General features: G+C 52.3%; 2 protein-coding genes across 4 annotated transcripts in view; one reads left to right on the top strand and one right to left on the bottom strand.

The window, feature by feature from the left end:
* Positions 1-11,689, top strand: LOC102445770 (coiled-coil-helix-coiled-coil-helix domain-containing protein 2). Of its 2 annotated transcripts, none has more exons than XM_075897855.1 (4): positions 1-158; positions 4,129-4,339; positions 10,761-10,908; positions 11,424-11,689. In XM_075897855.1, exons 1-4 carry the CDS (start codon positions 115-117, stop codon positions 11,441-11,443), a joined length of 423 nt encoding a protein of 140 aa, XP_075753970.1. In that variant the 5' UTR covers positions 1-114; the 3' UTR covers positions 11,444-11,689. The 2 variants fall into 2 exon arrangements, with proteins under 2 accessions (XP_075753970.1, XP_075753971.1); XM_075897856.1 differs by having other exon boundaries at positions 7-158; positions 4,132-4,339.
* C15H22orf15 (chromosome 15 C22orf15 homolog) overlaps positions 4,058-12,110 on the bottom strand; it is a 24,031-nt gene continuing 15,978 nt past the window's right edge. For both annotated transcript variants that reach the window (XM_075897854.1, XM_075897853.1), the window contains one exon: positions 4,058-4,430. The gene's annotated coding sequence lies outside the window, so the exon portion shown is untranslated. The remainder of the gene's footprint in view (positions 4,431-12,110) is intronic.

Below are 12,110 nucleotides of genomic sequence, written 5' to 3' on the forward strand. Positions count from 1 at the left end.
AGCCCCGCGGCGCATGCTCAGTCGCAGCCCCGCGGCGCCGCCCGCCCACATGGGCCGGCCCTTTAACTCCCCGCCCGGCGCCGCGCTCAAGGAGACTCGGGACGCGGCCGCAGGATGCCCCGCGGGAGCCGGAGCGCGGCCCGGCCGGGGGCAGCCAGGTACGGGGGGGTCCCCGCTGGCTCCGGGGTGGGGCAGCGTGCCTAGGGCAACTCCGGCCCGCGGGCCAGATGAGGCCCGCGGGCCACACGGTCCCCCCCCCCGCATTCCCACGGTGCGCCCCCCCCCCGCCCCAGCATTCCCACGGTGCGCCCCCCCCCGCCCCAGCATTCCCACGGTGCGCGCCCCCCGCCCCAGCATTCCCACGGTGCCCCCCCAGCATTCCCACGGTGCGCCCCCCCCCCGCCCCAGCATTCCCACGGTGCGCCCCCCCCCGCCCCAGCATTCCCACGGTGCGCCCCCCCCCCGCCCCAGCATTCCCACGGTGCGCGCCCCCCGCCCCAGCATTCCCACGGTGCCCCCCCAGCATTCCCACGGTGCGCCCCCCCCCCCCCGCCCCAGCATTCCCACGGTGCGCCCCCCCGCCCCAGCATTCCCACGGTGCGCCCCCCCCCCCCCCGCCCCAGCATTCCCACGGTGCGCCCCCCCGCCCCAGCATTCCCACGGTGCGCCCCCCCCCCCGCCCCAGCATTCCCACGGTGCGCCCCCCCCCAGCATTCCCACGGTGCGCCCCCCCCCCAGCATTCCCACGGTGCCCACCCTCCCGCTGCGGGGCGGCGGTGCTCTAAATCTCCTAGGCTGCCTCTCCCTCCATCCTGCAGTGCGAGAGGGCTACCGGGGGGGGGGCGTCTTTCCCTTTCTCAGCCAGGTACCCCCCTGCCCCACTGATTTTTTCCGTGGGTCTCTGCCCTTGCACCCAAAAGGCCCCCAACTCCTGATTTGGGGCAGTGCTTCGCAACCAGGGGTCCAAGTACCCTTAGGGGGTACTCGAGAGAGGTCTCTGGGGGGGGGGGGGGAAACTGACATTTGGCGAAACCGGACTGTGGGTTGTCAGTTTCACGGCGCTTTCTGATGCTTGTACTTTTTCCACCCCAAAATTTCGTTGCCCGCCTGGCAACGGTGACGTTGTTGAAACCAATGTGTGGCGACGGTAGAAAAGAAGGGTGGGTCTGAAAACTGTAGGTACTAGGGGGTGCTTATAATTGTGTGGGTTTCTTTTGAAAAAGGGGTAACTTATAAAAAAGTTGAGGCACTGGTCTAGGGGGTGCCAACCACAGCTGATGAGCTGGTTTGATGGGAACCACGTCCCTTGTTCCCCCACCTGTCGCCAGTCTGGCATGTGGAGGGGGGGAGGATCTGTTATTGGCCTGGCTGTGGATGGTGGGCGAGCCAAACTTTCTGCTACGCAGCCGGACTCTTCCACCAGCCCAAGGTCACGGCTCAATCCAAGGTCAATCGCCTGGTTCAGTATGAATCCGTAGCACCGGTGGGAAGGACTTGGTGAAATGGTGAAACCTGGGAGCTGTCTTTTGCCCTGGTGAGAACCCCAGGGAGGACTTCCTTCGGGGTGACTTTGTGGGTCACCTTCAGTCTGTTTGCACGCTCCTCACCGATAAATGCTGTTTCCATCCTGCAGCTGGAAAGGCGGAACTCGCCCTCTGGGACCCTGATCTCGCTCTGGAGCGAGTTAATCCATTAGAAAAGCCCAATGCCAGGTGTAGTCAAGGTGGTGGCTTTGATGGTCTGAGGGGGTGACTTTACCCAGGGTGTTGTCCTTATGACGTACAGGACATCCCCACTATAAGTCTTCCCGATACACAGCCGTGCCACGGTAAAGTTGTTGCTGTTTGATGAGTTAGAACGACGGTGCTCGACCATGGACCATACAGCTCCCCGAAGGCCACATGGAAAAAATGGCACATTAGGTACATTACGTACCTTTTTTCCAACTAACAGCAGCTATGAGGGGGGACACAGAGGTAAACGAGGCTCAGAAGGAGGCCATGAGCAAAAAAAGGTTGAGAAACACTGCATTAGAACAGTGTTTCTCAGCCAATAGTACAAGTACCCTTAAGGGTACTTGAGAAAAGTCTGGGGGGTTACATCAACACAACTAAAACTTGGAGAGAATTTTTGTGTTCAGTTTTAGAGTTTTATTATTTTTGTACTTTTTACCCCCCAAAATTTCATTGCCCGCCCACGATGAAGTTCAAACGTGTTGCAACGATCGAAAAAAATTGTCTGAAAACTGTAGGTACTAGGGATGCTTCTAGTGTTTTATTATTTTTGTACTTTTTACACCCCAAAATTTCATTGCCCGCCCATGATGAAGTTCAAACGTGATGCAATGGTCGAAAAAAATTGTCTGAAAACTGTAGGTACTGGGGATGCTTACAAATTTTTTTTTTTTTGAAAAAGGGGTACTTTATTAAAAAAAAGTTGAGAAACGCTGCGTTAAGTTCTCCCATTCCCCGCTATAAGTCGTGCAAAATACTCCCCACCAATTTGCTTAAAGGGAAGTCAGCCGTGAGGAGGGGCGGAGGGTTTTTTTTTTTTTTTTTTTTTTTTTTGGAACAGATCTTGGGCTTCTGGGCTATGTCCGCACTGGCGGCTTCTTGCGCAAGAACATCTCGTGCAAGAGTTCTCGTGCAAGAAGTCTTGTACAAGAGCTCTCGTGCAAGAAGTCTTGTTTTTTTTAACAGATCTTGGGCTTCTGGGCTATGTCCGCACTGGCGGCTTCTCGCGCAAGAACATCTCGTGCAAGAGTTCTCGTGCAAGAAGTCTTGTACAAGAGCTCTCGTGCAAGAAGTCTTGGGTTTTTTTTTAACAGATCTTGGACTTCTGGGCTATGTCCACACTGGCTGCTTCTCGTGCAAGAGTTCTCGTGCAAGAGTTCTCGTGCAAGAAGTCTTGTGCAAGAGCTCTCGTGCAAGAAGTCTTGTTTTTTTTTTTAAACAGATCTTGGGCTTCTGGGCTATGTCCGGTCTGGCTGCTTCTCGTGCAAGAGCTCTCGTGCAAGAGCTCTTGTGCAAGAGCTCTCGTGCAAGAAGTCTTGTGTTTTTTTTAACAGATCTTGGGCTTCTGGGCTATGTCCGCACTGGCTGCTTCTCGTGCAAGAGTTCTCGTGCAAGAGTTCTCGTGCAAGAAGTCTTGTACAAGAGCTCTCGTGCAAGAAGTCTTGGCTTTTTTTAACAGATCTTGGACTTCTGGGCTATGTCCACACTGGCAGCTTCTCGTGCGCAAGAGTTCTCGTGCGCAAGAGTTCTCGTGCGCAAGAGTTCTCGTGCGCAAGAGTTCTCGTGCGCAAGAGTTCTCGTGCGCAAGAGTTCTCGTGCGCAAGAGTTCTCGTGCGCAAGAGTTCTCGTGCGCAAGAGTTCTCGTGCGCAAGAGTTCTCGTGCAAGCAGTCTTGTGCAAGAACACGGCCACACTGCCATGTGCGAGTTGTGCTTTTGCGCAAGAGCGCCCATGTCGGGGTGGACGCTCTCTTGCGTCAGAAAGCTCTGGTGGCCGTTTTAACCATAGGGATTCCTTGCGCAAGGAATCCCTGCCGAGCGTCCACACGGCCCTCTTGCGCAAGAGGCCTTACACCTGTCAGAAAAGAGCGTAGCTCTTGCGCAAGGAGCTGTCTCTTATCACGCCGTAGTGTAAACTTCCTCGCACAAGAGCGGGCGGGCAGTGTGGGCGCTCTGCGGATTCTTGCGCCAAGAACGGCCGTACTGGCGCACGAACCCGCCAGTGTAGACGAAGCCCTGGTGAGGACGGCCCGAATTTTCCCACAAGTGGCTGTTTGGTTAGGGGGAGGGCGTGAATTCCTCTGCTGGCGCTTGCAGGTTTGACGGGCAGTAAATAGGCTTCGATAAATCGCTTCTCGGCTTTTTGAAGGCAGAGATCGAGTGTAAGATCGGGGCTGGCCGAGCTAGATTGGTAATCACAAGGCTGCGGTCCACGGGGTCCTTGGTTCTTTCGCTTGCTGCTAAACTGGTCTCCGAAAAGTGCTGCTAAACTGGTCTCCGAAAAGTGCCGTGCGCAGGATTCGGCCTCGCACCCACGCCACAAGTACACCTTTCCTTTGCCACTTTCGCTAACTTGTCTTTCTTCCTCTTCCCTCTGCTCCGGTCCCTTGCACGCAGCAGTGTAGCGCCTTCTCACGCCCACCCGCCGGCGTCCGCCGTTGCAGCCCCGGCGGCGCCCCAGCAGCCCGGCCTGATGGCGCAGATGGCCACCACCGCGGCAGGGGTGGCTGTGGGCTCGGCGGTGGGTCACGTGGTCGGCAGTGCGCTGACGGGGGCGTTCGGCGGAGGGAGCGGCGCCGAGCCGGCGAAACCGGCCAGTCCTGCGCAGGTAAGGCAGCGCCGGGGGGGCGCTAGGGAGCTGCGTGGAGTCCCGGAAGTGGGGCTGGTGGGCGGGTGTCCTAGAGGGCCTTCCTGCATGCCTAGACAACACAAACAATAGCCACTTAAAACCCTGCTCTTACTGAGAGTTGGCTGGGGTGGGTGGGGGTGTGTGTGTGTGTGGGAGGGGGCTGTGGGGTTTGTGAGGGTGGGTGTGTGTGGGAGGGGGCTGTGGGGTTTGTGAGGGTGGGTGTGTGTGGGAGGGGGCTGTGGGGTTTGTGAGGGTGGGTGTGTGTGGGAGGGGGCTGTGGGGTTTGTGAGGGTGGGTGTGTGTGGGAGGGGGCTGTGGGGTTTGTGAGGGTGGGAAGGGTGGGTGGGTGTGGGAGGGGGCTGTGGGGTTTGTGAGGGTGGGAAGGGTGGGTGGGTGTGGGAGGGAGCTATGGGGTTTGAGAGTGGGAAGGGTGTATGTGGGGGAGGGGGCTGTGGGGTTTGTGAGGGTGGGTGGGTGTGGGAGGGGGCTATGGGGTTTGTGAGGGTGGGAAAAGTGTGGGGGAGGGCACTGTGGGGTTTGTGAGGGTGGGAAGGGTGTATGTGGGGGAGGGGACTGTGGGGTTTGTGAGGGTGGGAAGGGTGTATGTGGGGAGGGGACTGTGGGGTGTGGGAGGGTGGGAAGGGTGGGTGTGGGAGGGTGGGAAGGGTGGGTGTGGGAGGGGGCTATGGGGTTTGTAAGGGTGGGAAGGGTGTATGTGTGGGAGGGAGCTGTGGGGTTTGTGAGGGTGGGAAGGGTGGGTGTGGGAGGGGGCTATGGGGTATGTGGGGGAGGGGACTGGGGGGTGTGAGGGTGGGAAGGGTGTGTGTGTGTGGGAGGGGGCTATGGGGTTTGTGAGGGTGGGAAGGATGTGTGTGGGGAAGGGGTGGGGATGTTTTTGTTAGGATGTGTGTGGGGGTGGAGGAGTATGGGGGAGGGGGCTGTGGGGTTTGTGAGGGTGGGAAGGGTGTATGTGTGGGAAGGAGCTGTGGGGTTTGAGGGTGGGAAGGGTGTATGTGGGGGAGGGGGCTGTGGGGTTTGTGAGGGTGGGGAGGGTGTGTGTGTGTGAGGGGTGGGGGTGTTTTTGTTAGGGTGTGTGGGGGGAGGGGGTGTGGGGTCATGTGGGCGGGGGCTATGGGGTTTGTGGTGGTGGGGAGGGTGTGTGTGTGAGGGGTGTGGGGATGTTTTTGTTAGGGTGTGTGTGGGGGTGGAGGGATGTGGGGAGGGCGTGTGTGGGTGTGTGTGTGGATGGGTGCGGGTGGGGGATGTGGTGTGTGTGGGGGTGTGTGTAAGTAATTAGGTGCATGTTTGTGCCTGGAGTGAATTTGGCCAGGCTATACCTGTGATTTTTACTGAGAACGAGCCACATTCCCTCTAATTTTTTTTTACATCTACGCGTGGAATAAATTTTGTGCACACCAAGGCATGTGCAGGTGTGCACCACCAAAAGCAACCCACGCTGCTGGCCAGAAGTACTCGACTAATCAGCTGCGCGGCACTGAAATCTCTCTTGGCCGGCCGCCCAAGCGCTCGGCTTCCAGCGAACGCTGAACAGAAAGGCAGGACTTGGCACTAGAGCAGTGTTCCTTAAACTTTTTCAGACCAAGGAACACCAAACAAGCATTGGCTTTTTATGCGCAACACCAAGGATTTTTTGTGTGTGCTTGTGGGGGGGAAGGGGGAGGACAGGGGGAAGTTGGCCGGCCAAGAGAGATTTCAGTGCCGCTTAGCTGATTAGTAGAGTACTTCTGGCCAGCAGCGTGGGTTGCTTTTGGTGGTGCACACCTGCACATGCCTTGGTGTGCACAAAATTTATTCCACGCGTAGATGTAAAAAAAAAAAAGAGCCTCCTGCCCCTTTAAGGGTGGCCATTTTGAACTCTGTTCTTCACGGCACACCTCCGACTGCCTTGCTCCGTGGATCAGTTTCAGAAACACTGTGCTAGTCTGTAGAGGAACCCGCCACACGCCTAGTATCTCCCTAGCGGTTGGACACACGGATCTATCGAATTCTGGTCACTTTCGATATGAAGCTGCTTGGATCCATACCAGCTGGAGAAGCCGTGTCACGTTCCATCTTTGCCGTGTTTAATAGGAAGCCTCCCTCCCCTCCGCTACCTGAATTGTCACTCCCAAACAACCAGATGCTTTCCTGCATCTCCAGCTTGCTGCTTACAGGGTGGGGCAGTTAGATGACTCTTGGGGGGGGCCCATTTGTTGGAATGGGTCCTGCGTCTACCCCTGGGGCTGAACAGGGTCTGTGGTTTGGACAGAGATCTCTGTCTTCCGTCGGGGGCAGGCCCTTTCTCGTTTTAATCCTGCCCCGGGGGTAGTTGCACGTTGCCACTGGAATTAAATTGCTCTGCTGCCGTGTCTGTCTAAAGTGGGGCTAATCCGGACTCGTTTTTCCGGGCTGTCGAGGAGAAGAGATGAGCTTTTTGGAGAGGTAGCGCGACAGGGTCTTCTGCCTGGGAACTATGTTAGGACCCACCAAGATTGCTCCAAGGATCGGTCTTAGGACCAATCCTATTCAACGTATTCATAAACGATCTGGAGAAAGGGGTAAACAGCGAGGTGGCCACGTTTGCAGACGATACTAAACTGCTCAAGGTAGTTAAGACCAAAGCGGACTTTGAAGAACTTCAAAAAGATCTCACCAAACTGATTGGGTAACAACATGGCAAACGAAATTTAATGTGGATAAATGTAAAGTAATGCACATCAGGGGAAAAATAACCCCAACTATACATATAAAATGCTGGGGGCTAATTTAGCTACAACTAATCAGGAAAGAGATCTTGGAGTCATGGTGGATAGTTCTCTGAAGATGTCCACGCAATGTGCAGCGGCAGTCAAAAAAGCTAACAGGATGTTAGGAATCAGCAAAAAAGGGATAGAGAATAAGACGGTGAATATCTTACTCTCCTTGTATAAAACCATAGTACGTCCACATCTGGAATACTGTGTATACAGATGGGCTGTGTCTAGACTGGCCAGTTTTTCCGGAAAATCAGCCGCTTTTCCGGAAAAACTTGCCAGCTGTCTACACTGGCCGCTTGAATTTCCGCAAAAGCACCGACTTCCTACTGTAAGAAATCAGTGCTTTTCCGGAAATACTATGCTGCTCCTGTTTGGGCAGAAGTCCCTTTTGCGCAAAATGTTTGCGCAAAAGGGCCAGTGTAGACAGCTCAGATTTGTCTTGCGCAAAAAAGCCCCGATGGCGAAAATGGCGACGGGGCTTTTTTGCGGAAAAGCGCGTCTAGATTGGCCACAGATGCTTTTCTGCAAAAAGCACTTTTGCGGAAAAGCGTCCGTGCCAATCTAGACGCTCTATTCCGAAAATGCTTTTAACGGAAAACTTTTCCGTTAAAAGCATTTCCGGAAAACCATGCCAGTCTAGACGTAGCCATGTGGTCTCGTCTCAAAAAAGATCTACTGGCATTAGAAATGTTTCAAGAGAACGGCAACTAAAATGATTAGGGATTTGGAACGGGTCCCGTGTGAGGAGAGATTAAAGAGACTGGGACTTTTCCGCTTGGAAAAGAGAAAACTAAGGGGGATGCGCTAGAGGTCTATAAAATCATGAGTGGTGTGGAGAAAGTGAATAAGGAAAAGTTATTGACTTGTTCCCATCATATAAGAACTAGAGGCCACCAAATGAAATTAATGGGGAGCAGGGTGTAAAAGAGACCTAGATAAATTCGGGGAGCAGGTTTAAAACAAATAAAAGGAAGTTCTTCACACAGCGCACAGGAAACTTGTGGAACTCCTTGCCGGAGGAGGTTGTGAAGGCTAGGACTAGAACAGGGTGTAAAAGAGACCTAGATAAATTCGGGGAGCAGGTTTAAAACAAAAGGAAGTTCTTCACACAGCACACAAGAAACTTGTGGAACTCCTTGCCGGAGGAGGTTGTGAAGGCTAGGACTAGAACAGGGTGTAAAAGAGACCTAGATAAATTCATGGAGGTTAAGTCCATCAATGGCTATTAGCCAGGATGGGTAAGGAATGGTGTCCCCAGCCTTTGTTTGTCACAGGGTGGAGATGGATGGCAGGAGAGAGATGGCTTGATCGTTACCTGTTCGATTCACTCCCTCTAGGGTACCTGGCATTGGCCATCCATCTCCATCCTCTGACAAACAGAGTCTAGGGACACCATTCCTTACCCATCCTGGCTAATAGTCATTAATGGACTTCACCATCATGAATTTATCTAGCTCTTTTTTTCAACCCTGTTGTTGTCCTTGCCTTCATAAACTCCTCCAGCAAGGAGTTCCACAGGTTGGCTGTGTGAAGAAGAACTTCCTTTTATAAAGCATCTGGTGGCCTGCTAGGGTCTGACCTTGCAGAACAACATCTGGCCCATGGGCCGTTTATTGCCCGCCCCATCTGTAGAATGTGTGGGGTTTGGCTGGATGATTGCTGGTCACGGTTCTAATAACTCCCATAGAATATAGAGGCCCAAAGAGTCAAAGATGTTAACCTGACAGAGGTTATGTCTAGACTACATAGAATTTTTGAAAGAGGCTATGCTAATTCCGTGGGAGTTTGCCTATCTTCTTCCGATCTCCATTCGAAAGAGGATCTTTCCAAAGTGAAAGTAGTCTGGACGTGGTTTTTTCAGGAAAAACCCTTTTTGGAAAAAACTGCTTTTCCTTAAAGTATACACATTTTATCGAGAAAGGGTTTTTTCCCGAAAAAAACTGCCTCCAGACTGCTTTCACTTTCAAAAGTGAGATCGGAAGAAAATTATCAAATTCCCATAGAATTTGCATAGCCTCTTTCGAAACTCCTCCTCCCTCCCCCCAGCTTAGACGTGCCCTCAGTCCCTGCCGAACAGTAAACATTTTGCGACAAAGTTCGTGGCTTGGACAAAGACCTCTACCTGTTTTGTATCATGGCAGCTGCATCATTAAAAATCTGTAACTTTTTATGAAAGACACCGAAAAGAATGAAAATCGGTTGCAGAATTTGAAATACAACGTTTTAAGGCTTTTGTTGGTATCGAGGGCTACATCTAAACTACACCTCTGTCGTCAGAGGGATGTACATTAGATGTATCAAAAGTGCAAATGAGTTTGGGATTTAAATATCCCATGCTTCGTTTGCATAAGGGCGGACGCCGCTTTTTTAGAAACGGGGCTTTTTTTAAAAAAAAAAAAAAGGCAGTTTAGACGGGGCATTTTCGACAGAAATGCCCTGTTTTGAAAGATCCTGTACTCCTCAAATGAAAAAAAGCGTCGGCTGCCATTATGCAAATGAAGCGTGGGATATAAGGACAATTCGCAAAGTTTAATGGAGAAATGGTCGGAGGTAAACAGGATGAAATTTAATAAAGACAAATGCAAAGTGCTCCACTTAGGAAGGAACAATCCGTTTCACACATACAGAACGGGAAGCGACGTCTGGGAAGGAGTCCGGCAGAAAGGGATCTAGGGGTCAGAGTGGACCACAAGTTAAATATGAGTCAGCAGTGTGATGCTGTTGCAAAGAAAGCAAACGTGATTCTGGGCTGCATTAACGGGTGTGTCGTGAGCAAGACACGAGAAGTCATTCTTCCGCTCTACTCTGCGCGGATTTGGCCTCCGTTGGAGTATTGTGTCCAGTTCTGGGCACCACATTTCAAGAAAAATGTGGAAAAATTGGAGAAGGTTCAGAGAAGAGCAATAAGAATGATGAAAGGTCGAGAGAACATGAGCGACGAAGGAAGGCTGAAAGAATTGGGCTTGTTTAATTTGGAAAAGATTTGGAGAAGATTAAGGGGAACATGAGCCGTTTTCAGGTATCTAAAAGGGAGTCACAAGGAGGGAGAAAACTTGTTCATCTTGGCCTCTGAGGATAGAACAAGAAGCAATGGGCTTAAACTGCAGCAAGGGAGGTTTAGGTTGGACATTAGGAAAAAGTTCCTAACTATCACAGTGGTGAAACTCTGGAATAAATTGCCCAGGGAGGTTGTGGAATCCCCATCTGTGGAGATATTGAAGAGTAGGTTAGATAAATGTCTAGCAGGGATGGTCTAGACAGTTCTGGGTCCTGTCATAGGGGCAGGAGACTGGACTCGATAATCTCTCGAGGTCCCTTCCGGTCCTAGTATTGTATGATATTTAAATCCCGGCTTTATTTGCACTTTGATCCATCTAATTTACATCCCTCTGCCTCCAGGTGGGTATAGTTGAGACACGGCGTAAGAGAGGTTTTTTTAGTCTCCGTTTGGCCATCCCTTTTGTGTATTTGACGAACTGATAATTTAGGACTGGAATGATTCGGAAACCAGCCCAAGATAATGAGATGCGAGCAGCGTTTCGACATCCTGATCGGTAGCTAAACACGGCTCATTGCGTTTCTCCTTCTGTCCCGGAGGTTGTGTCCTAAACTGGGATGTTTTCTTCTTTGTCGCGTGTGTGTAGGAGCCCAAGCCGCCTGCGTACCAGCCGTCGCAATATGGACCTTGCCTCTATGAGATGAAACAGTTCTTGGAATGTGCTACCAATCAGAGCGATCTGACCTTGTGCGAAGGCTTCAACGAGGCGCTGAAGCAGTGCAAATATAACAATGGTGAGTTTTTTGGTGGGTTTTGCTGCTGAGTGCATAGATGGGAGAGCGGTCAAGTTTGCGACGGATCAGCTCGTGTTGGGTGACTTAGTCCGGCGGGGTCTGAGCGTTCGAGCGGTAGCTGATGGGTCGTTTCTCCTAAAGAAACCGAACCCCTCCTGGTGGAAGAGGTTGTTGTCCTCGTTGACGTGATGGCAAGTCCCCACGCCGCTGCCATTTCAGGAATGTTGTACCCTCCATGCATGGAAAGAAGAAGAGAGTCACTTCTTGGTCCATGACTTAACGGCGTGAAAATGGCGGTCCAGATAGTGGACTTTAGGGGTTGGGTGCTCTATTGCCAAGTTGCTTGTGAGCGCCTACCCCTTTCCCAGTAGTTCCTCTTTGGCAAATTGGCAAGAAATAAGGAGATGGTGCTTGGTCAAAACTGGCGCCTCTTGTTCTGGCCAGTTGTGGGGAGTTGACCTTCAGGGAAGCGCGTTTCTGCCGGATACTGAACTTGAGTTTCTCCAACTTTGCAGGTGTGTCTTCCCTCCTGTGAAGAAATTCAGCGCTACCCGCAGGGAAAGGAGAGCCAGAAAAGAATGGAAGAGCAAGGAAGGAAGAGCTAGTGACCAAAGTAACCGGTGGAAGGGAAGACTAGTCCGGCCGGAGCAAAGAGCCACATAGAGCTAATTCGCTTCTAGAAGTGCCAGGAAAGACCGATGGTTGGAATTTGAGGCTTTCAGAATCCAGATCACATTTTAATGCCTAGATCTAATAAAAGCAGATGGTTTATTTTAATTGATGAGCCGTTTGTATGTTGTCGCTTACTCTAGACGCGAAGGCTTTTGCCGTTCTGGTCTCTCAGGCTGCATCTACATTGGCACGATTTTGCGCAAAAACTGGCTGCCTGTCTACATTGGCCGCGAGTCCTTGCGCAACTGACGTTCTAATGTATGAAATCAGGGCTTCTTGCGCAAGAACGAGGATTCTCCCGCTCAGGAATAAGCCCTTTTGCGCAACTGTTCTTGCGCAAGAGGCCAGTGTAGACAGGCGACATGAATTTCTTGAGCGAGAAATCCCGATGGCTAAAATGACCATCGGAGCTTTCTTGCACAAGAGAGCGTTTACACTGGCACGGATGCTCTTGCACAAAGGCACATGCCAGTATAGATGCTCTCTTGTGCAAATAATTTAACGCAAGAGTTCTTGCGTTAAAGGGTATT

The sequence above is a fragment of the Pelodiscus sinensis genome, chromosome 15, assembly GCF_049634645.1.
Source record: "Pelodiscus sinensis isolate JC-2024 chromosome 15, ASM4963464v1, whole genome shotgun sequence".
Classification (NCBI taxonomy): Eukaryota; Metazoa; Chordata; order Testudines; family Trionychidae; genus Pelodiscus; species Pelodiscus sinensis.

Coding starts and splice junctions, on each gene's coding strand:
- LOC102445770 (XM_075897855.1), top strand. CDS start 115: ATGCCCCGCGGGAGCCGGAGCGCGGCCCGGCCGGGGGCAGCCAG. Junction 159..4,128: donor GCCCGGCCGGGGGCAGCCAG/GTACGGGGGGGT, acceptor CCTTGCACGCAG/CAGTGTAGCGCCTTCTCACG. Junction 10,909..11,423: donor GCAGTGCAAATATAACAATG/GTGAGTTTTTTG, acceptor CCAACTTTGCAG/GTGTGTCTTCCCTCCTGTGA.